Source organism: Vigna umbellata, chromosome 2 (assembly GCF_029865625.1).
Source record: "Vigna umbellata cultivar VRB3 chromosome 2, Vumbellata_1.0, whole genome shotgun sequence".
Taxonomy (NCBI): Eukaryota; Viridiplantae; Streptophyta; class Magnoliopsida; order Fabales; family Fabaceae; genus Vigna; species Vigna umbellata.
The window spans coordinates 43442866-43467239 of NC_142166.1; the positions used below are offsets into that span (position 1 = coordinate 43442866).

General features: G+C 30.9%; 1 protein-coding gene across 1 annotated transcript; it reads right to left on the reverse strand.

Moving 5' to 3' along the window:
- Nucleotides 1–34: 34 nt before the first annotated feature.
- LOC124835705 (B-box zinc finger protein 21-like) lies at nt 35–340 on the reverse strand. Its single transcript, XM_047310676.1, has one exon. The coding sequence runs from the start codon at nt 338–340 to the stop codon at nt 35–37; it is 306 nt and encodes a 101-aa protein (XP_047166632.1).
- Between the last annotated feature and the right edge of the window lie 24034 nt (nt 341–24374).

The following is a 24374-nucleotide window of genomic DNA, read 5'->3' on the forward strand; positions in this document are numbered from 1 at the left end:
ATTAGGGATCTTAATTGGGGCAAAGTAAATTTTTTCAATTGGAGAAATTTTCACGAGCATTGGAACGAAAGGGAACAGAATATGAATGAGAGTCTTCAACCTGCCACCCAGGAAGAGTCTCTATCAAATACTCCGATATGCTGCTAGCGTCGGTGGAAGTCGCCGCTTCAACACCAACCTTACTGACGGTGGAAGATAAAGGTAATGTTTTTTTATGAGAAACGTCGAAAAGAGAATCAGGGGCGGAGTTTGAAGGAGAAGGGGTTTCTTGCGATGAAGAAGAAGCAGAAAGTTTAACACCAGCGAGAAGGAACCTATCATTCGCAGATTGAATCGACATGTCGCACTCTCTGCACAGAACTTGAAGGCTCTTCTCTCCTACGACAACGCAGAAAAGAATCAATCTTCAACTATTTCAAACATCTGAAAAAACAGTTTCCTTTTTCATTTCTGTTTTGTTGGTTTAATCAGTTACTAACCTGACAAACATTGCAGATAGGGTGTTGTCTGGGTCGAAGAAGAGAGAAACGCTTGTGTTTGGAGGCTAGTTTGTTTGCGTGGTGGATGCACCGTTTCATCACACCCACCGTTTCTTAAGAACCCTAATTAACTTTGCCCCAATTAAGAACCCTAATTGCCCAATTAAGAATCCTAATTGTTAATTTGATTTCAATCAAGAACGTGGCAGAAAGAGAAGAGGACAGCTGGTATTTTACGTGGCAACGCCGTTTGCCACCTCTACGAAAACTTAACACCGTCCAATTTTAAGGACTAATAGTCAGAGTTTCAAAACAATAAGGACTAAAAACCATCAAAGTTCTGAGTAGGGACTAAAAACAAAATCGTCTGATACTTAAGGGACTAAAAACATATTTAACCCAAAAATATATGTATCATTATCATTGTAGTTTTGGATAACATTCGTAATTAGAAGTAAGTAAATTAATTTTTAATTTCATCTTCCTAAGTTAAGTTCAATAAAAGAGTTATGGATCACCATTAAAAAAGGCAAAAAAAAAATTATATTTCATTAAACCTTAATCTTTTTTCACATAGTTCTAATGAATGTGTTGTATTGGAATAAGTTGTAACATCCCAGAATATATAGAAGCATATAATATAGTGAGTCCACATTCATTCATATAAAAGAGGACAGTCATATAAAAGAGAACAGTTAGAGTAGACTGTAAATAAGGTAATTAAGCTTACAGTGATCCCAAATTGAGACATGATTTAAAACTTAAACGCAAATAGAGTATTTCAGAAGGATAGGAATCACTGGGAAAATCCTCAACAACTAAATAGTAATTCAAAATACAAGAAATACTAAGAGAATCCTAAGGAGACTATGCAGCAACATCGTCTCCCTCCAAAGCCTGCTCCAGAGGCACCTCATCCATCTTTGCTCACATCCAAGTGGATGATCATTGCAAAAGAAAGCATACCCAAGCAAACACAAACACACAAGCAAGGGTGAGCTAGATATAAAAATCATGTTATAACAGTCATAGGCAACATGCAAGTAAAGACAGATATACTATACTATACAAACATGACTTGTGGCACTTAAACTTGACTCGTCCGGACTTAGAATGATTGCCGAGCTATGGCGGGTCATGCACTCATGGTGGCCTCTACTGCTTTGCAAAGCCATTGCCAATGGGTTTCACCTTACTACACTCACGAGGTTAGTCCGTTATCACTCACATTGGGCCATACTGGAAGCACCCAAGACTAGGGCCTCCTGCTACTACTCACGACATGATTCAATCCTCTCTACTTGAGAATGATTGACCATTGTAGTTTCAGGATAACCCCCAAGACTGAGCTACCATGCAAATCATTCTAAACACTGAGGGCACCACCATGTATCCCCCTTTGAGGATCATGGAATTACGTCCCATACTGATACTTTTCACTTTAACACCAACATGATATTGCACACATAAGCCCTTAAAGCAACTGGAACAATTAAGTAAAATAACATACTGGAATAAATAGGAATATAGGCCGAACGAAAAACATCAACACATAATGAGCAAGACCGAACGATATCTCACTTCCCAAAGGACAGGACCGAACGGTCCATAAAAGGTAAGACTGAAGAAGTGACCGAACACTATTTAAGACCATCCACTAAGACCAAACGCTACCAAGACCACCCACTAAGACCAAAGCTACTACGATCGATCGCTACTTGAGAGACTGAACGCTACTACGATCGATCGCTACTTGAGAGACTGAACGCTACCCAAGACTGAGCACTATCAAGACCGAACCCTACCATAGAGACCGAACGCTACCTAAGAGACCGAACGCTACCTGAGACTGAGCACTATCAAGACCGAACGCTACCTAAGACCGAACGCTACCTAAGAGACCGAACACTACCTGAGACTGAGCATTATCAAGACCGAATGCTACGTAAGACCGAGCACTAAGACCGAACGCTACTTAAGACCGAACACTACCTAAGACCAAGCACTAAGACCGAACGCTATTTAAGACCGAGCACTAAGACCGAACACTACCTAAGATCGAGCACTAAGACCGAACTGTACTTAAGACCGAGCACTAAGACCGAACGCTACTTAAGACCGAGCACTAAGACCGGACGCTCAACAGCGCATGGCTGAACGATTATCAGTTCACTTTCGGCGAAACTGCATAATTCTGCAGAATTTCTGCAGAATTATGAACAACACCTAACATAACCATTCCTAACGATTTTTACTAACTTCTAACACCCTTAATTCTTGTTTTATACTTAATTCAACTCATCTAAATGATTCTAAACATTCCTACTACCATTCTAAAGTGATTAAGACTCAATTTAAACTATAAAACTCCAATTTTCCCAACTTAGGGATCCAAAACCCAATCTTACTGCTTTGCACCTATTTTGATCAATTTAGTGACTCAAACAAGTCACAATACACTAGCTAAGACTTCCCCAACAGCCCACTTGCGCTTTAGACCTCAAATGCCCAAAATCACTACCTCACTTCCTCTCAAAGTGACCTAAAACCACAAAACTCCAAATTTCTATCCAACCAAAAATATACCAGATTTCACACTTAAATCACTTCCAATTGGTTAATTATAGCAATTCAAACCCATCCAAATCAATTCCAAACAGCTCAACACAGTTTCATGGATTTCACATATCAACACATATATTACAACATACCCAAAACGCAAAAATACAACTTCAAACAGTGCACCAATTCAGAATCCAATATACATACACTTCATGCAAGCAATTCAAAGAAGTATTCTAGCTCCCCTTACCTTGGAGTTGAGCAGTACAGCCCACTAGAATGCTCTAACAGTGCCTCACACAGCAAGGACCCGACCAAACTCCGTTGAAGAAGGAAAATCTAATCGGATGGTTGTGAAGCTCACTGCGTCGCGGTCACTTGAGCACCACCTAATCCAACATGCAATGGCTGAATGTGAGGGAATGGTAGAGAGAAGGCAGAGCAAGGTTAGGGAAAATAAGAGTTCTAGAGAGAGAAGGAGAAGTTGGCTAATGAACTCAGATTTTGAAAGGTCTCTTCTAAGGTCATGATGTCCTTAGTTTTACGGGTCTGGTTACCTCAACATAAGGCCCAACTCTGCTCTTGGCCCATTTTTGAGGTACTTACATAAGTTGTCCTAAGAAATAAACATGTTTCCACATGTGAATATTTTCTTACTGAGATGAAACCATGCAAGACTTGTAGTGATGCTTTCATAACACGAGGTAAAATACACATTTTGAGTGATATTTTCACATAAGATAAAATACACATTCTGTATAATTATTTTTGTACACTGATAAAACAATAAAGTTATATTTATAATATGTTTGATGGTTCTTATTAATTAGGATATCTCTTTTAAAGAATCCAAAATATTTTGTAAAATTTACTTTATCATCGAGATGCACAAATATCAAATAATATAGACTTACTTAAGTTTCAAATTTTTAGATATTTTTAATTGAATCTTTATTTTTATTTTTTATTTATTAAATATTCAACATTTATATGTTTTTCAATTAAATTATTATTTAATTTTTTTTATTAATTAGACAGGGTAAATATTATCTTATTTGTCATTTTTGCATTTTTTTTTAATTTATAAAAATGTGAAGTTTTATGATTAATGTAGAGCAATGTTAATAATAATAGTATTTTATATTAATCAGCTAAAATCTTATATTTCTTTATAAACAAAAACAAGAAAATAAGAAATAAGAATAAAATAACAATCATTCAATTCAATTAAAACCAAAAATATAATTAAAAATATAAATTTTTAATTATCTAATAAAAATTTAAATCAAGACTCAACTAAAAAGACATAAATTTATAAACAAACTTGAAATTTAATCAAACTAATTATATATATATATATATATATATATATATTTGCTATATTCTATAATTTATGAATATTGTAATAATATAATTTATCCAAATTTGCATATAGTATTTAAAATGTATTGTGAAGAAATGTGATAGAAAATTGTTAAAATAAATGATCTTTTATTCTTCTTTTAATAGTTTGATAATTAATATATTATTTATAAATTTTTGAATGATTTAATATCTTATTAATAATATAAGTTACTAAATAAAATAGTGTATATGATTTAGATTAGAAAAAAATATTAAATATTGTTAGAATTATCTTTAAGTAATAATTATATCAACAAATATATATATATATATATATATATATATATATATATATATATATTAAAATGTTGTCATCTATAACATCATTTGTTTCCACTAAAAGGTGATTATTGTAAAAGAGAAAACAAAACACATAAAAACAAAATAGGTAACAGGTGATTATTGCAAAAGAGAAAACACATAAAAACAAAATAGGGTAAGCTAATATACAAAAGAAATTATCATAGTTCAAAATAACATATAAAGTTTCATTCAACACTTACAACATTCTATCAAACACATAATTATGCAGGCAATTGACAATAACCTCAATTATCTGAATATGATACTTTGGCATAGACTTCAATGAAGACTTCCACCGATGGTAGTATTTATACTATGTAGAGTTATAAACAAGGATAACTCGACCTACTACTCATGAGGTTAATCTTTCACTCAAAGACTCAAAAGTCTAGGGTAAAGACCTTTTGTCATTCTCTCTACCACCCCATTCATATCTACATGAGTTGAATGGTTGGTATAATATCAGAATACCCTTTTAGAATTTTTTTGTTAAACACATACAATAATTGTCTCAAACACAAAACCTCTTATTAAGATTATTCTCACATACATATCATCCATACTCACAATCATATTTATATCATTCAATAAACATCAAATTGAGTATAATGTAATTCAAAGTCAAACAAGACATAACTTAGAGAAATCAAGAAATAAATAAAAGAACTTACAGACAACATGCGCCTAACGATCCAAAATATCTCACCCAGCAAAAACAAAAATAGAGGGTTTTCTTCGCCAATGAAAACTCCCCTCCAACCACTGTAGAACCAATATTTACTTTCCATATTAACTCGCCCAATGAAAAAACTCACTTAAGCAATGCAAAAATAATGGCCTTTTCTCGCCCAACGGCAAAGGCTTGCCCATCAAGTGCAAAAATAGTGGGTTTTGCTTGCCCAACGAGTCTTTACCACCCAAGGAGCCTTTATTTGCCCAACGAGTCTTTATTCACCCAACGAGCTTGCATAATTTTGCAGAAACAGCTGCTTCTACAGAATTATGACTATACAAACCCTAATTCCCTAACTTAATAGATCCCTAAACACACACTTAATTCAATTTAACATCCAAAACATTGAATTTGATTCACCTACAGGTTTATACTCAAACTCAAATACCATTTGAATCATTTTGTCATCTATTCAAACTACATACTCTAACTCACCATCTAAAATCTCTCCACTCAAATTCTACACATTTCTAATCATATATTAGTAAATTAGGTATCCAAACAAGTTCTAAATCACGTAACAACAGACCTTAAACTTCAAATTTCCCCTACTGACCACTCTTTCAAAATTTCACATGCCAAAAGTCCATTATAGAAAAAAAAATGCATCATTCCTCTAACCTATTATCCAAACAAAGTTCAACAACAAATAATTATCCCACAATAGCCAAATCTAACATTTCACATTCATCAAGGAGCAAGATTAACATTCTACAGACCATTTAAGCACATGAATTCTCAAGTTCAACTTAATTTCTCAACTTCTACAAGCAACTCAACATACCAAATTTCACATTTCAATTCAATTTCACAAATCAGTTACCATACCATTATATAAGTATTAATTAAGACATGTCTAATGGTTAAAATCCATACAACTAGTTTTCCTTACTTTTTTGACAATCAAATGTCTCTAAAGACTCTAAAATCCTTTTCACAGTTCCACGAACTCTATTTGCTTTTACAATCCACAACAATTTGATCATGGCACACCTTCAGTTACACTAATCAATAGAGAGTTTTGGAGAAAACTCAAACCTCAAATTAGAAAGGAACACAAATACATGCAAAACTCCTAAATAAAAAAAAAGTAAAAATCAACTTACTCTTTAACAGAAACTGATCGACTAAAAATGAATATCTCACATTAAGAATTCTTCCGGTTGTCTTTGATCTTCAAACTGTAACATCCCATTTTAATAGTATAAAACTATCAAAATTAAACGTTACATAGATGCTACAAGAACAACTAAGTAAAATAAACCTCCTTCAAAGAAGAGATCTACTTCTGTAGATCTATCTAACAACTCATTTGTTTCTCCCTCACTTCTAGTTTGAACAACTGAAAATGTGAATCCCTAAGCTTACACCATTAGGTGATCATCGCAAAAGAGAAACAACATACAAAGAGAGACAACAAAAAAGCAAGGGAAAGCCAGATACAAAATAATACATCATAAGTTTAAAGCATTTCATATAAGAATCATACGTGATTTAATCAAATCCAAATATCTTAACATGCAAAGAACTAAACCGACTGTTCAGACTTAGAATGAATACCGGCTATGGCGGGTTGCGCACTTGTGGTGACCTCTACTGCTTTGCAAAGCCATTTCCAATGGGTTTCACTCTATCACCCACACAAGGTTAGTCCGTTACCATGCAATAGGCCTCTATGTAGCGCCTACACTAGGACCTCCTACTACTCTCACCACATGTATCAATCCTCTCTACTTGAGAATGAAAGATCATTAGAGTGTTGGGATAACCCCTAATACTAAGCTCAATGTGTTCATTCTAAAAACACTTTAGACCGTACCAAAGAAGTTCCTCCGTGGAACCCATGTTACCAATCGTGAAACCATATTAATAAGCATATACTATCACACTATATCCAAACATATAACATCATTAAACATACATCAAATACAAACATAACCATTTGAATCAATACAATTAAATCAATACAATTAAATCATTTAAAAACCAAGAAAGAAAGAGCATACCAACAACTTGGACTAGTTGCTTAGCGCATACACTCGCCGAGCAATACAGAGTTCCCTCGCACAACGAGCTACCCCAAACCACTCGCTCAACGACCCATTTCACTGTGTGATAAAACTCACAGTGCTTCCAGACTCTAACCTCTCGCTCAACGCACCAAGTCTGTTTGCTCACCTAAAGCCCACTCGTTCAACGCACAAAGTCTGTTCGCTGAGCGTAAACAGAAACAGTGGGTTATGCTCACTCACCTCTCGCTCAGTGGGGAGTTCGCTCAACAAGATTACATAATTCTACAGCACCAAAACTGTAAAATTTACACTACTCAACCACTCAAAACCTATTCTATGCATTTTTCCCAACTTCTAACACTCCTAAGTCGTGTTATATACTTAATTATACTTAACCAAGTGTGCCTAAACCATCCTAACCTCATTCTAAAGTGTTTACTAACCAAATTGAACTTCAAAATCTACCAAACCTCAACCTATGAACACATATTGCATTCTACCACTTTTGGCACTGTTTAAGTGACTTGAAAACTCTAATAAGTCCTGAATGACTTACCAAGACTATCCCAACTGACCTTTAGAGCAACTAACTCCCAAATCAAAATTTCACCATTTCACTTCCTCTAAACTAGCTCTAACATATTTTACATCCAATAACAGATCAAATAATCATACAATACGTTTCAAAATCACAATTCATCATTTCGTAATCAAAATGCGCAATCCATTATTCTACAACTACTCATAGGACATAATTCTCATACAACTAGTCCAAGATTTCTAAATTTTCAAACATGCACAATTGACATCAAACAAAGCATGTTATAGCTTTCCTTTCCTCTCAAAGAATCTGTCCAACTCTAAAAATGCTCCGCCGATTACTTGAACCGCAAGGAAAACCTAGACGAATCTACGAAACACCAAATTGTAAACAGACAGAGTCCTTAAAACTCTAGATGAGCCAAGAATAAGTAAGAGATGCATGATTACACATGTAACAATATTAAATTCCTCTAAAACAGATTTAGGAATGAAAGGGGAAAAAGGAGTAAAAAATTACTTGCTATTGAAGAAACTGATCGGAAACGTAGACCTCGTTGAGTTATAACTCTTAGAGAGAAGGTAGAGAACTCTAGAAAAGTGGTTTCTAAGGTACGTTTTAAAATAATGAAACTCATTTATAACAAAATTATCTATAATAAAATCGTTTAATATTAAAATAATCGAGTCTCACTATTTTTAGACTACCACCACTTCTAAAAATACTATTTTTCTGGGATTTTACACAAAAATTTTGAAGAAAAGAATGAGAATCCTTGAAGAAAAAGGTTTTAGAAAAATAAAGTTTTTTTATATAATCAAATTGCTTAGTAGAGAAATTTATTTATACTTTTAATATTTTCACATTAAAATAATAAAATATTACTGTTTAAAACATTCTATTTGACAAAGTAATGTCTAGATGATTAATTTAGGAACTTTCATATAATTAAATGGTTTTTACTATCAATTGAGAATGTACTTTGGTTGGTAGTAATAATTTCAACTATAATCAATTGAGAATTTACTTTGATTGATTAACTTATAACTTGGTTAGGAGATTTAAGAATAGACATGATTAAACACAATACAATTTGATTGAGAATGTACTTTGGTTGAATTTATTGTGAATAATCTAGAAAGGTTTTGCATTTTATTGAGAATTTACTTTGGTTAAATGCATGATCGCCCTCAAATTAATTAAGAATGTACTTTAATTAATTTGAAACTTAAACAATAATCAATCGAACAATTATCCGTGAATAACCGATGATGAATCTATCTTGGAAAAGCAGTGGAATTAGCCTATTTAATCATAATTGTTTTTAAGTTTCTTATTTATTCTTTAAACATTCTTCAACCATTACTTTTATTCATAAGCATTGCATAAAATTCATAAGAGTCAGATATTCGAGAGCAATTCCGTGTTCGTAGGGAGACGACTCAGGGTTACTTTAGCCCTATCTACTTTCTTGGATACTACTTGGCAATACTGAAGTTGCCTTGAAAAGTAGTATTAATTTGATAGCTTCAACGACATCCTATCAAATTTGGCGCCGTTGCTGGGGAATACGGTTAGTATTTTGAATATTTTGATTCTTATTTTTACTTTTATTTTTATTTTTATTTTTATTTTTATTTTTATTTTTATTTTATTTTTTATTTTTATTTTTTTTAAATCAATCATTTAAGCACAATTATCTCATCAAAAATTTAAATTTTAAAGCATAAATGTGAGCATAAAAATAAAAATAAAAATAAAAATAAAAATAAAAGTAAAAATAAGAATCAAAATATTCAAAATACTAACTGTATTCCCCGACAATGGCGCCAAATTTGATAGGTTGTCGTTGAAGCTATCAAATTAATACTACTTTTCAAGGCAACTTCAGTATTGCCAAGTAGTATCCAAGAAAGTAGATAGGGCTAAAGTAACCCTGAGTCGTCTCCCTACGAACACGGAATTGCTTTCGAATATCTGACTCTTATGAATTTTATGCAATGCTTATGAATAAAAGTAATGGTTGAAGAATGTTTAAAGAATAAATAAGAAACTTAAAAACAATTATGATTAAATAGGCTAATTTCACTGCTTTTCCAAGATAGATTCATCATCGGTTATTCACGGATAATTGTTCGATTGATTATTATTTAAGTTTCAAATTAATTAAAGTACATTCTTAATTAATTTGAGGGCGATCATGCATTTAACCAAAGTAAATTCTCAATAAAATGCAAAACCTTTCTAGATTATTCACAATAAATTCAACCAAAGTACATTCTCAATCATATTGTATTGTGTTTAATCATGTCTATTCTTAAATCTCCTAACCAAGTTATAAGTTAATCAATCAAAGTAAATTCTCAATTAATTATAGTTGAAATTATTACTACTAACCAAAGTACATTCTCAATTGATAGTAAAAACCATTTAATTATATGAAAGTTCCTAAATTAAATCAAAGTAAATTCTCAATTAAACCTAGAAACCCTAGAACTCATATAATCAATATGCATGTAGATTCAAACACATTATGATGCAAAAATCTTTACTTTTAACAAGATAGAGAGATGAAAGACATAGAGAGAACAACTTAAATCAATAATCAAAGTAAACAATTGCATTAACTGAACGTAACCTCAGAATCCATCATGAAATTACAGCAGAATAGCCCTAGATGCTTAGTTCTCCACGAATGGAGTTGAATACAAGATGAAAGAAAAGTGAGAGAGTATGAGAGAATGAATGAATTAAGTGAAGTCCCTCTTTCTGCCTCCCTTGGGTCTCTTTATATAGGCTTGATTGGGCTTGGACTCTGAATAGTTTGTTGATAAGATATTTTCTGTTGATATATTATATCTTTCAAATATTCATTAGATTAAATCAGTTTTAAAGAATATTTGATAGATATTAACTCAATTATCTTATATCCTATATCTTCCAAATAACTAAAAGATTTAGATAATGATAAAATTATTTGGAAGATATTTTCTGTTGATATTCCCAAATTAAATTCAACAACTGAATTTTATCTTTTAGATTTTCTGACTTTTCAAAATTGCACAAATACCCTGAAATTTCCTCTATTTGCACTTTAGTCTCTTCTGAATTTTCCAAATAAAATATGATTTTGGGCCTTGAATTGCCATTTGGACCAATAAAACTTATATTCTGAGCTGCACAAATAAACATTAGAACATTCAAGAATGATTTATGCACTAAAACTCACTTTTTACGTCTCTTTATTTCCCAAACCCAATCATTCCAATCATCACAAATTCACTTAAAATCAACTATTTAAGCACAATTATCCCATCAAAAATTTGAATTTTAAAATACAAATGTGGGTATAAATATGCCCTCATCACTATTATATCTAATACTTAACTTTTTTTTACGGATTTTACCAGATATTTGATACAAACTTGAATTAATAAGTAATTGAAATAAAACAACGTCATTCGATATTAATAAATACTCAATTATTCAATCTTAAAAACTCGTACACAGGATGTTCAATGTAAGTAGCATTTTATTAATGGTCTTTAGAAGAGATTAATTCGTTTGGTAAAAATAATATTAATAAAATACAAGTCAAATCCACATTCCGTCTTCAACAAAAAAAAATTATAAATCCTAAATCTTAAATCATAGAAAAGGCACTATCATAATTAACTGGAAAATCCATGGATTGGTAGTTGCCTTTAATAAATAACTGCAAACTAATATTATTAATTTCCATATATCCTCTTGTCCTTTCTAGGTAGAATGCTATGGAAACATCGCTTCACACAATAAATAATTTATCATATATCTTATCATACCCTGTTAAGCTACGTTTTTGTTTCATGATTTGTATCAAAGATGGAGAGACCAAGAAGTAACTCAAGAGATTCATTTACTGTTTCTTTGCCTTTTCAATATCTAATAAAATATTACCATTTATATTTTTTAGTTAATTCATCTTAAATTTTATATTTAAAACAAAAATATTATTTTATTGATGTTAGAAAAGTATTGAATGAAAAATTGGATATTTATATATCAACATCCTTATTTTTAAACTATTGTCTCATATAGTATATTTTTTTTGGTGTTTGATAAAGACGAGGAAAAAATAGAAAAATGTTGTTGTACATGTTGTAGTTCAGAGATGTTGAAGAATACGAAGAAACATATGGGACCGTAGAGTAGACAGTGCAACTAGTCACAAAAATTTAAAAGTCAACATATCAAAGTACTATTTGTCATATATATATATATATATATATATATATATATATATATATATATATATATATATATATATATATATATATATATATATATATAAGTATTTCTCATTGAAGAAATTTACAATTTTCACTATATCATCTCCTCACATGAGAAAAATAACGAGTTTATACATTCCAGACCCAACAAAAAAATTGAAGGTCATTCTCTCCTTCCACACGTCATTGCTATTGAGAGGAAACTTTTGTTTTATTGTCACAAAAAATAGGTTAAACAGATATTTTTAGCATTGGGGTATTTCTTTGTTTTTTTTTTTTAAATTTTAAGTTAATCATAATTTCATTTAAAATGGGGCAATATGATTATGTTTTTGTTTAATTTATGTTAATGTAATGTGGTTGAGAAAGTGATAATTCTATTGCTTACCATTACAAATATCCTTTCAAAAATATTTCACCAAGTATGTAAAAATTGCAATTGTGTTTTTTTTCCCTTTATGTGGTTTATTTCTGAAAGAAATATGATTTTTTAGTGATATATATTCTTTTTTTCATAACCACGTTTTTAGTCTAAAGATATTGTCGATTCTGCGTTGATGTATATTCATTGTCACCACATATTCTTGATTTTGTATTTCCAATTCACGTTTTATCTTTACTATATTAGATACATATTCTTCTATCTCGCTGTTATTTCTACGTCATTAATAAGAGTTTAATATAAAATATTACATTAACTCATTTTTAAAAAAATTTGAAATCAAAGATCTCATCTTCTAAAACTATAATACTTATTAAGAAAATATAAATATTAAAATAAAAAATCTAGGAATTATATTTTTTTAAACTTGATACTCTAAATTTGAATTAAAAATCCAAATAGAAGAATAAAAAGACCTAGGAAACTCGTTTTTCTTTCTTGTTTTATTTTCATCCTGTCCTTTCTACATATTCACAAACATGTTTAGTTTAAGAAATAACTAGTTTTTTTAATTTTAAAAAATAAATCCCTAATTCAACGTGTAAAATATAATATCAAACCCTAGATTTTAAATCACAAACTCACATTCATACAATTTAAAGAACTCGTTTTACCTTCTCAAATTTAATATTTAGACATTTTTTATTTTATTTTGAAGGATTAAACAAGTTTTCTAAAAGTTAAATGATTTTTCCTGTTTAAGGTGCGTGTATTTTTTCAATTAGTCGTTAAATATTTAAATCAATTAAAAATTCCTGAAAATTATTACTTTCATATTTTACAATGTTTTAAATATATTTTATACATTAAAATACATTTAATCCTTATGTAGACTAAATTATACGTAATGTAACATGAAATCTATCTAAAAGATTGAATGTAAGACAAGAAAACTACTTTCATTAACTTTTTTTAAATTATTTGAATTTTATGACTAAATTAACCATTTTGCACTTTTTTTAATTCTAAAAGCTCAAAACTAAAATTATGCCAAATTTTTAAAACTAAAATATTTTTATGACGATTTATTATGCAATTTATTTTTATGCATAAAATTTCATATGTTAAACATGTTACAACCACTCACTCACTCACTCACAAATCTCAACGTACAATGAACAAAAAAACTTCATTACATTGCGTATGAACTCTTGTCATATAAATATTCCTTTTTTTGGGTCCCTCCCCTACCAATATATCATTTCTATTTCTATGATAATTTTTCATCATTTTTCACTTTAATTTTTTTAATTCATTAAATATATATTATGTGTGTATAAAATTACGTACGACTTTCAAACATTTATTATCAACTATTAAACTACATAATTAATATCTTGTAAAATTTATAAATATTTATAGACTAACTTATATTTTTATCATTTTAAAGATGGTATTACTTGGGATTTTAAGTTGCTTGTTAAATAAGATAAATTTTAGTGTTGTCAAAATGAGATATAATTTGTGAGCCAACCTGACTTATCACGGATTCGAATTAGAGTTTAAAAAAATGAATTTTTTTTATATGGACAAATTTTCAACCACGGGTTGAACTTGTGGTGAGTTGGATTGATCCACTAACCCACCTAATTTAATTTAATAATTTATTATTTTGTGTTTCAATATTAGTAATTGCTCGGTTGACTCACTAACCCACCTAGTTTAATTTAGGTTTAAACCCTCGGATGGTCCTCATGTTTATATGGGAATCTCAAATAGGTCATTATAATTTCAACTGTCTCAATTGTGTCCATATATTTACAAAATATCTCAATTGGGTCCAAATATTTGTAAAAATGAACCAATTTTGTCATGACCGTTAAGTTGTCACAAACGGCGTTAAAATGTGCTGAAATGGATATACTGAGGTGGATATTTTATTAAAAAAATATACTGTCAGTGATGACATGGAATTTAATAAATAAATAAAAATAGAAAAATTATGCAATTAAAAAAAAAGGGGATTTGAGAGTCTGAGTTTCGTCTTCTTCGCTATCCCCCTAAAAAACTGCAGCACCGTCGTCCGTGTCATGAGGAAACTGGAGAAGGAAGAACTGGTGATGAAGGAAGAAGGTGGTGGAGCTGAAGGGGTGGATCTGAGGAAGCTCTTGTGTGGTGAGACAATGCCGCGGAAAACCCCATTGAAGCTTCGTCAGCTCTGGCGGCGGGGACAATGGCGACGACGGCCGGGGCGGCGTTGATGCTGTTTCATGTGCTGAGTCGGCGACTGTCGCGGAAGACGGAGGAGGACAACAAGGATCACGGACGCTGCGGTGAGGTGTCGAAATCGAGCAGATCGGCGCGCCGGAGCCCTCATCGTTGGAGCCCTCGTCTTCTTGCCGCTCTGCGACGTCGGAACCCTAGGTCGTCCGCTGCTGCCATCTCCGGTGAGATTTAATCACACTATCTTCACCCTCTTCTCTGCCACGTTTCTCTGTGTGCGCGTATCACCTTTTCCCCTCCTTTCTCTGTTTTGTTTCTTTCTCGATTTGGATTTGTTCCAGGGGTGATTGGGGCTGATTGGGTGCATTCTAATGGGTTGTTGCTGCCAAATAGAGAGATGATGAATCAGATATTGTCATACATATATTAATCAAGTTTTTACTTTTTACTGTAATTATGTGCAGCTCAAAGGGGGATGAGATAATTGTGGAGTTGTACCAAGATATTATCATGGAAATTCTGTCATGGCTTGAAAGATCTCCTGCTATTCAAGTACGTTTCAAAAGGATGAAACCAACTTGTCTCCGATTCAGTTTTGCAGTGCGGTGGCTTTGGTTTCGCAAAGGAGATCACAGCAAAGATGAACAGGCAGTAGCGATTTAGGGTTGGAAGGATTTTCAAATTGGTTCTCTCGTGGATTTTCTGAGTGCAGGCCGTTTTTCTCACTTTTTTCTGCTTACATTATTTTTTTATTTTTTTTTAATTTATTAAATTCCATGTCATTACTGATAGTATATTTCTTTTAATAAAATATCCACCTCAGTATATCCATTTCAGCACATTTTAACGCCGTTTGTGACAATTTAACGGTTATGACAAAATTAGTTCAATTTTGCAAATATTTGGACCCAATTAAGATATTTTGCAAATATATGGACCCAATTGAGACAGTTGAAAATATGATGACCTATTTGAGATTTCTATATAAACACGAGGACCATCCGAGGGTTTAAACCTTTAATTTAATAATTTATTATTTTGTGTTTCAATAAGTTGACACTTTTCTTATTGTAGGGTAAACGAGGATAAACAATAAGATATTTTAAGAGAACCAAATATTACAAGTTTATTCATTCAAGACTATAATCTTTATAAATGGACAAGTGACGCAAAAGTTATTAATATTAGAAACTTATTTATTCGTTTTTTTATATTGTTTTTGGATTACATTTGAGTGGTATGTTACTTCTTTTTTTATTTTGAATTGTTTTTGGAGTTTAACATGAGAGTGAAATTTATTTAAATTTGAATTACAAATAAATTTGTATTTTTTTTGGATTTAAAAAAGAACTTGTAATTAAGTGAGTCAACCCGTTTAATCCACCAATCCGTGATGGGTCGAGTCAAATTGAAATTTTTTCGACTTACTAATAAATGAGCTAAGTTGGATTGACTTAGTATGTGGTCAACCTGTGATGGATCAGATAAAAATCGAACTGAGTGATCCGTTTTGACAGTAGTGATAAATTTCGTGTAAGTTTATTATAAAAACATGAGTTTTGATAGATTTTATTGCTAAGTTGGGAAAAAATATTTAAAAGTGTGAGACATGTTGATATAGCAAGTAAAACGGGTTAAATTTAGCAGGTTGATCCCCTTATCCACCACTAATTTAGTGGAGGGAAACGAGACATAACATTTCACTATTTTTGTAATTATTGTCTAAAAGATTTACATCTAGAGTGAATATAATTTAAATAATGCATATTTGTAAACTAAATTTCAGCTATTGATTGGAATTAAGTGATTTAATATATTAGAGTAATATCAATTAATACAATTAAAAGCATTAACTAACAATTTAAACTTAAAAACATATGCATGTTACTAATTGACTTCTAGAAACAACTTTACTACAAAATTACCAAAATGGGACATCTTGTGGACCTATCTCCTGATGAGACAGATGAAGCCTCCTATCGATGGCCAAACAAAATAAGAAAAAATGTAAGACGTTTAAATTCATTATATTTAATTACAGGCACTGCTTAAAAAAAAAAAAGTCTAGTATAAACATTATTTACTTTAAATATAAATTTATGCTTTTAATTTTCTTAAAAATGAAAACGGAGTTAATTCATTTAAAAGAAAAAATAATTTAAAGGAGAATAAATTATAAGTAAAAAAGCTTAACTATTTAAATCAACTTTCATAAAATCAATATCGCTTTATAAATATTTTTACATGACTTTTAGGGACTAACATAAGTTTTTATTTTTGCTTATGTTTTTTTTATGGTTCAATATGTGAACTGTAAAGATCATAAAATAGAATAATAGAGTAGATAGAGGTATTGAAATAACTGAACTGAATTTTTAATGTTGAAATACATCAACACTATAAATATAAATTTCTAAACACTCAGTTCATTATCTTAAAACTGTTTATCTCTCTAGAACCACTATTTCCTAATTTTTCTCTCCCTTCTCTCTAGATTTCTTCACCCATAGTTCATCTGTTCAACAATCAGGGGGCACCTGAGTGATCTTGGCATCACAAGCTTCCTATTCCCCCGAATCAATTTCGTGTTTAGAACGGGTAAGTGTTGTTCCTTAAATTCTCGTGAATTTATGGGATTCTGGTACATGCAAGAAAGCTTTGTTGTTTGCATGTGTTTAACAGTATTCTCTTCCCCTTTCTAACTTCATTTTGGTTCTACGGTTGATCTTTTTTCACCAATCGGTGGTTCATAGGTGCTCTTAGGATTTTATTGAGGTTCAAACAAATTTTATGGAGGTGTAGAAGTTGTTCGATTCTGTTAAAGGTAAGGGAAACTAGTTAATTTAATTATGATTTTCTGTATATGAGATTGCTGTTTGGATGGTTACATGTGTGGGAAATTGCATGATTGATTGTTTTTCATTGATTTTATGACTGCTGAAATCTGTGAACTGGTTGGGAGTCTTCTAATGTATATTTCGTCATTGTTCGGTTTTGGTTTTAAGGAAATAGAGAGGTGAAAATGAGAATTTGGGGTTGGGAGAGAATTTGGCTAGTGGGGAAAGTCTAGGCAAGTTTCTTTAGACTTGTTAGAACCGTTAAACCTCTCTAAAATGTGTCAAAAGTGAAAAATGGATGTTTGGTCATTGAGTGGTGATAATGCATAATTTGGAGTTTAATTTGATACGAATTTCTTTAGGATAATGTTAGAAGGGTTTAGGTATCCTTGGATAGGTGTAATTTGGTATATGATTCAAGTATGGGAGATTTGAAGTTGAGAAAAATATTCAGTTTTGGTAAAATTAGGTGTTGTTCATAATTCTGTAGTTATTCTGCAGAATTATGCAGAACGCTGAGAGCGTTGTTGACCGCTCAATCATAACTGAATTCGGTCTTTGTAGAGTCTTATCGTTCATGACCGTTCGTTCTTAGGTGGGGTGCGGTCTCTTAGAAGCATTCAATTTCTTAGTTGCGTTCAGTCATACACTAGCGTTCGGTCATACACTAACGTTAGGTCTTACACTAGTGTTGGGTCATACACTAGTATTCGGTCGTCATAGCGATGGGCCCGCTTGGTCATATGAAGATTAATCGCTCGGCCGTGTTCAGGTACTCGGTCTTTAACTAGGTTCAGTCTCTTTAGAGTCTTACCAGTTCATGATCGTTGGGTATTAGGTGTAGGGTGTCTTCCTCTTGTATTCGGTCTTAACTGAATTTTGCTTCTGTGTAGTTTTCAGTTAATGACCGAACGGTCTTGCACTAGTACTCGGTCTGGTATTGGTGTTCGGTCTTAACTATGTTCGGCCTCTGATAGGCCTTACCTGTTAATGACCGTTCGATCATGCTTTATTGTTCGGTCCTAACAGAGTATTCTGTCTAAGTCCATAGTGTTTGGCTTTAGGTGGGTACTTGTCTTGGTAGTGCGTGTACTTGTATTAGTGTTTGGTCTATCCCTGGTGGTTGGTCCTTAATAGTGTTCGGCCATTTCCTCAGCCTTACCTAGTATGGACCGTTCGGTCCTGTTTTGTGGATAGCGAAAGACCGTTCGGTCTTACACTAAGTGTTCGATCTAAGTTCTTAGTATTCGGTCTAAGCTTAGTACTTGGCTTGGTGGTAGTATTCGGTCTCTCTTCTAGTGGACGGTCTTTAATAACGTTCGACCACTTCTTCAGTCTTATCTATTATGGACCGTTTGGTCTTGTCCTTTGGGAAGTGAGAAAACGTTCGGTCTCCAACATTCATAGAGTGTTCGGTCTTATTCATATGTGTTTGGTTATTTCTGTTCGGCTGATATTTATTTCAATGTGTTAGGATAATTAATTGTCCAATTGCTTTGATGAATTGTATATGCATGATCCTGATGGTGTTAAAGTGAAAGTATGGTTGATAGAGGTACTACCATTATTCTCAATGAGAGGTTACATGGTGGTGACTATTTTTGTGATTTATCGTATAAATGGTCGGAGTTTTGTTGGGATTTATTCTAACATTCTAATGATCATTCATGCTCAAGTAGAGTGGGATAAGTCATGTGGTGAGAATAGCAGGAGGTCTGAGTCCGAAGTGCCTGTATGGCAAGAGGGCGTTTGTAGGACTAACTTGGTGTGAAGGCTGAAGGGGTTACTAGTTACTTCATTACACCAGTGCACAAATCCCTAGAACTCGACATTTTATACAATCCGGATGGTCAAGTCACGTGGTCGGTCATTAACAGTATGATGTATTCGATCATTACCTGTATTGTGTGGTTAGTCCTTGCGTGCTTGAAATGCTTTGTTGTTACATGCTTATGAATTGGTTTAATCAGTATGAGTAGTATGATAAATTAAATTACTCTAGCTTACCTTTGTTTTTCTGTGGTTTGTCTTTGTATGTTGCTTTTCTTTTGCGATGATCGCCTTAATGGTGTGAGCTTAGGAATGCAGTCTTTTCAGTGAAGCAGTTAAGGGGGGAGGGAAAGCAAAGCTTGTAAAATAGGTAGCTATTTTTGTTATTGTGGTGAAAATTTTATTCACCAAATCTGTAGTTCTTATTATATCATTATTTTTGTAATGTTTCATTTTAGTAGTTTTATATTACTAGATTGAGATGTTACATGAAATTTTTTTTATAATAAAAAGGTATAAAGGTAATAGGTTTTTTTTTATGTTTCACGTGGTTTTAGAGATAAAAAAGAGTTTATTAAGTATATTTTCTTTCAATGAAAAATTGTTCATATATTTGGTTTTTGTGATTTGCACTTGTTGTCTACGGATCATTTAACTGTGTTTATTTTTTTCAAAGTGATTGTTAAAACTCGTTTTATTAAGTATTATAACTTATACTATTTGGATGGTTTGGAGAATTATAAATTACGACACATTTTACAAAGTGTTTTATTGTAAACTATTGTGCACAATATTAAATGATATAATTCTTTTATGAAGTATACGGAAAATTATATGCATAATTTTCTTTTTCTAAAATATTTTTATATAACCATTAGAGTATGGAAAATACTTTTCATATACAAGTTTTTTGACAGTTTTTTTAGATTAATTAGACTAAAATGGTGCAACTTGGGAAAGTCTTAATCTTACTATTTGTGTTAACTTTTTTTAGAGGTAATATGATATAATAAATTAATTGTTTATCTCGAGATTTTTTGTGTGTAAATTTTTTTATATACTAAAATCACCAGAGTTATTAGTGACAATTATTGTGACGTTGATTTTAAATGTGTTTGGTGAGATAGTGACGTTGTATTATTATCTAAGATTTTTTTCTATTTCTCAATTTGTTTTTTAGTTTTTGTAGAAGGAGGTGGTGAAAATGTTTGGAAATATGTAAAATAATGAACTTTAATTGTTCTTATATCTTTTTCTGGGAGAAAAATCGTTATGAAAATAGGTTTATTTATTTAGGATCAGAAAATAAAATTAATTATAATTGATATTATTGAATATAGTAAAAATTATATATGTAATTAATTTTTTTTGTATTAAATATACACATAAAATATTTTATTTATAATAAAATATATATAAATTAAATTCAAAATACAAATAAACTAACAAAAAAAATAAAAAAATAAAGAAAAATAAAAATAATATATCTATATTATGACGTCTAGAATGCTCTTTGATTTTTTTTTATTCTAATAATAGGTGTAGACTTCGAATGTTAAAAGTTTTTTTAACACCTTTTTAAGCAAGTCCGCTTTGTATTTTTTGTGGATGAGTTTGGTTTGGTCCACGTATTTTTTTTTTGTTTTATTTTTCAATAATATTTTTTCATATAATGATAAGCAATTGATGTGTTTCTGAATATCACATTACATAATGATATCTAAGATCAATTTAGAAAAAAAATGGAACTTTTTCTCAAATCTATCCATTAGCTTTTCATCTGAATACTAGAACCAGGTGTTAATTGGGAAGTACTTTTATAGTATAATATATGCTCCAAATTTTAATCTAATTATGATTTAAGAGATAATTCATTTCTTTTGTAGTATTCATCTCTATTTTATATGGTTAGAGAAAACATGTTGATATATATTGATATGAATGTTAGGTCAACAAACTTGTAATGCAAAAAATATGAATTTGTTAACTACTGTATTCTAGTTCTTTAATGAAAAATATTGCAGTGATAATTACAAATGATGAGTTTGGTTAATTTGATCTCTCCACTGTTTAAATTAATACTTTCAAGTTTATTTTTTGTGCACAAGAAATAAAACAAAGAAGACGATGACAAATATAATGTAAAATAATATTAAATATAAATAATATGTAAATATCCTTTTCAATTTAATCAATATATTATATTTAATTTTGTTTTATATTAAAAGAATTTAAATTAGTTTCCTAATAGCTAGTTGATGCAATGACCTAATATTTTGTCTCATAAGTAATTGAATTGAATGGTAAACTATGCAATGATCTAATATTAATATTAGTGTAGTGAGTTCTAACATGTCCATTTGGGGTTTGAATCAGATTTAGTTTAAAAATTTTAATTTTTTTATTCAAGTTAGCTTTCAATTCGACTCACTTAAAATTTTAATTTTTTTATTCATGTTCATATGGTAAGTGGATAATTTAATTTAATTATTTATTATTTTTTGTTTCAATATTATTATTTAGTACTTTTTATTATATTATAAATGGTGATAAAAAAATGTTTCAAAAGAGAGAAAAATATTATAGATTTATCTATTTAAGACTCTAATATTATAAATGGATAACTGATACAAAAATTATCAATATTAAAAACTTATTTATTGGTACATATTTTTTTGGATTAGGCTTGGATTGTGTGATACTTTTTTTTCTTATTTTGAATTGTCTTTGGGTTTAACATCATTTTATTGTCAAAATTTAATTAAATTTGAATTAAAAAAATTGTAATTTTTTAAAAATTTTATAATGAACCAATGAACCAACTCGTTTAACCCATCAATCCGTGATGGGTCGGGTCGAGTTCGAATTTTTTCAGCTTGTTAATAAATGAGTCGGATTAAGTTAACTCACTAAATAATCAACCTGTGATGGACTGAACCGGGTCAAACTGGATTTCTCGACAATTCTACCTAATATATTGTAGAAACTCTAAGTTTTTGAGACAGATATGAAATATTTTACCAAATCATTTTGAAAGTTCGTTTGCGTATTTACTATTAAAATTAACTTATTCGATTTTCTTACTGTATTACTTTACTATTTTATGGTTGTTACCTAATTGTAATGATCTTATCTCAGCATACAACAAAACCACATTACCTTATCTAACTCATCTAAATGTATTAAGCTATCAAACCAACCCGCCAATCCTCCTTATGCGGACCGGATTCTAAGTTTTAACCCGTTTTTAAGACAGACCTAACCAGTTTTCAACTTATGAACTATAATCGCGACCCATAAAAAGGAAGGGTTCATCTGACACGATCCCAAGGTTAGAGTTTCGGAAAGTCTATGTCTCTCTGTACAGACCGACATCTATTTATTGGGAATGCACATGAATTGGAATCAAATGTTGTGGGTCCGAGTTTGGTATATAAACCGTGTTTAAAGGCACTTCTCAATCTCTGACCAAATTTGCCACACAATAAAGAAGGGGGTTACCATACCGATTACTTCTGCTGACTCCCAACACTTTTCTGGGTGAACAAGAAACTGGAAAAAAGAGCATTTCTAACCAATCGTATTCAAGCCATTAAAACAAACTAATAATACATTATTATTTGGTTTTGTCTACGTATTTGTTTTCCTAGTTGATTGAGAAAATGTTTGAGACAGGAATGAAAGTTCAAGAAAAAGAAAATAATGATGATTGGATAATTATTTGGTAAAAAAGAAAGTGAATTTTTTTTGTTAAAGTGTAAATCCTTAAAACCTTATTTTGTAAGATCCTTCACAAAGTTACTCAGAAAATGATGTTGACACAACAGTCAAACCTGGCTCTTCTCTCATTAAGATTTGAATCAGACGCTGAAGGTGTTTGGTTAAATGCCCAAGACAAGGGTGTCAGCGAGGTAGTCTTGAAAGGTGTGGAAGTTGATAGCGTTGGAAGTGTCAATAAAAGTGGCAATAAGGGTTTTTTGAAAAGGTAGCACCAATGCTAAAATTGCATTCCTTGTGGACAGATAATAGTGATTATGAGGGGAGAAGAAGGTCAATAACATATATGAAGAAGATAATAAGAATTAGTAACTTTGATTTGAAAAATAATTATTCTGGATACATTGTATCAATATTAATAATTTTAGTATTTTTTAATGTAAAGAGGTAATATTTCTTTACATTATATTCTATTACAAAGAAGAAAACTGAACTGCCAATAAAGGTTGGATAATATTTGAATGTCGTAAGTACATTACCCTATCTACTAAGGTTGGAGAATACAATTCAAAGTTGTTGGAAAAGTAACAAACCATAAATTAATGGTAAAAAACATATTAAAAATTAACTATCACATCGTTTAAAAATAAACAAAAATAAATGAATATTGCTATTTTTTAAATATTTTTCATTACATGCATGAATTCTTTTATAGTAATTTTATAAATGAAGATATACTTCTTCTTAATTTCTACCAAGAATAGTTTGGTAATACAATTAATTTTCTGGTTTCTTTTTTCGTATTATAAATTTTCTATTCATCTCTTCTCAATAAAGAACCTTAGTCTTAACTTCACTTTCTTTTCTCTTCTCTTTCTTTATTTTCTCTTTCACTCCTACCCTAGTCCAATCAAACAAAAACGGATGTATAAGAACGAAATAATTAATTGACGTGCATATAATAAACTCGTGTAATAATAGTAAAAGCCAGAAAGTACGGTATAAATGATACAAAAATAATTGTAAAATTTTGCATTTGCGCTATTTGTGTTGCCGATTTATTTTCTCGCAAGATGTTTAAAACTAAAGTAACAGTAAAAGCAAGGAGGGGAAAGAAACACAAAAGGAGCTTTTGGGGGT

Bases quoted from the DNA above. Each gene is read 5' to 3' on its own strand.
- LOC124835705 (XM_047310676.1), bottom strand. From the start codon at position 340: ATGTCGATTCAATCTGCGAATGATAGGTTCCTTCTCGCTGGTGTTAAA.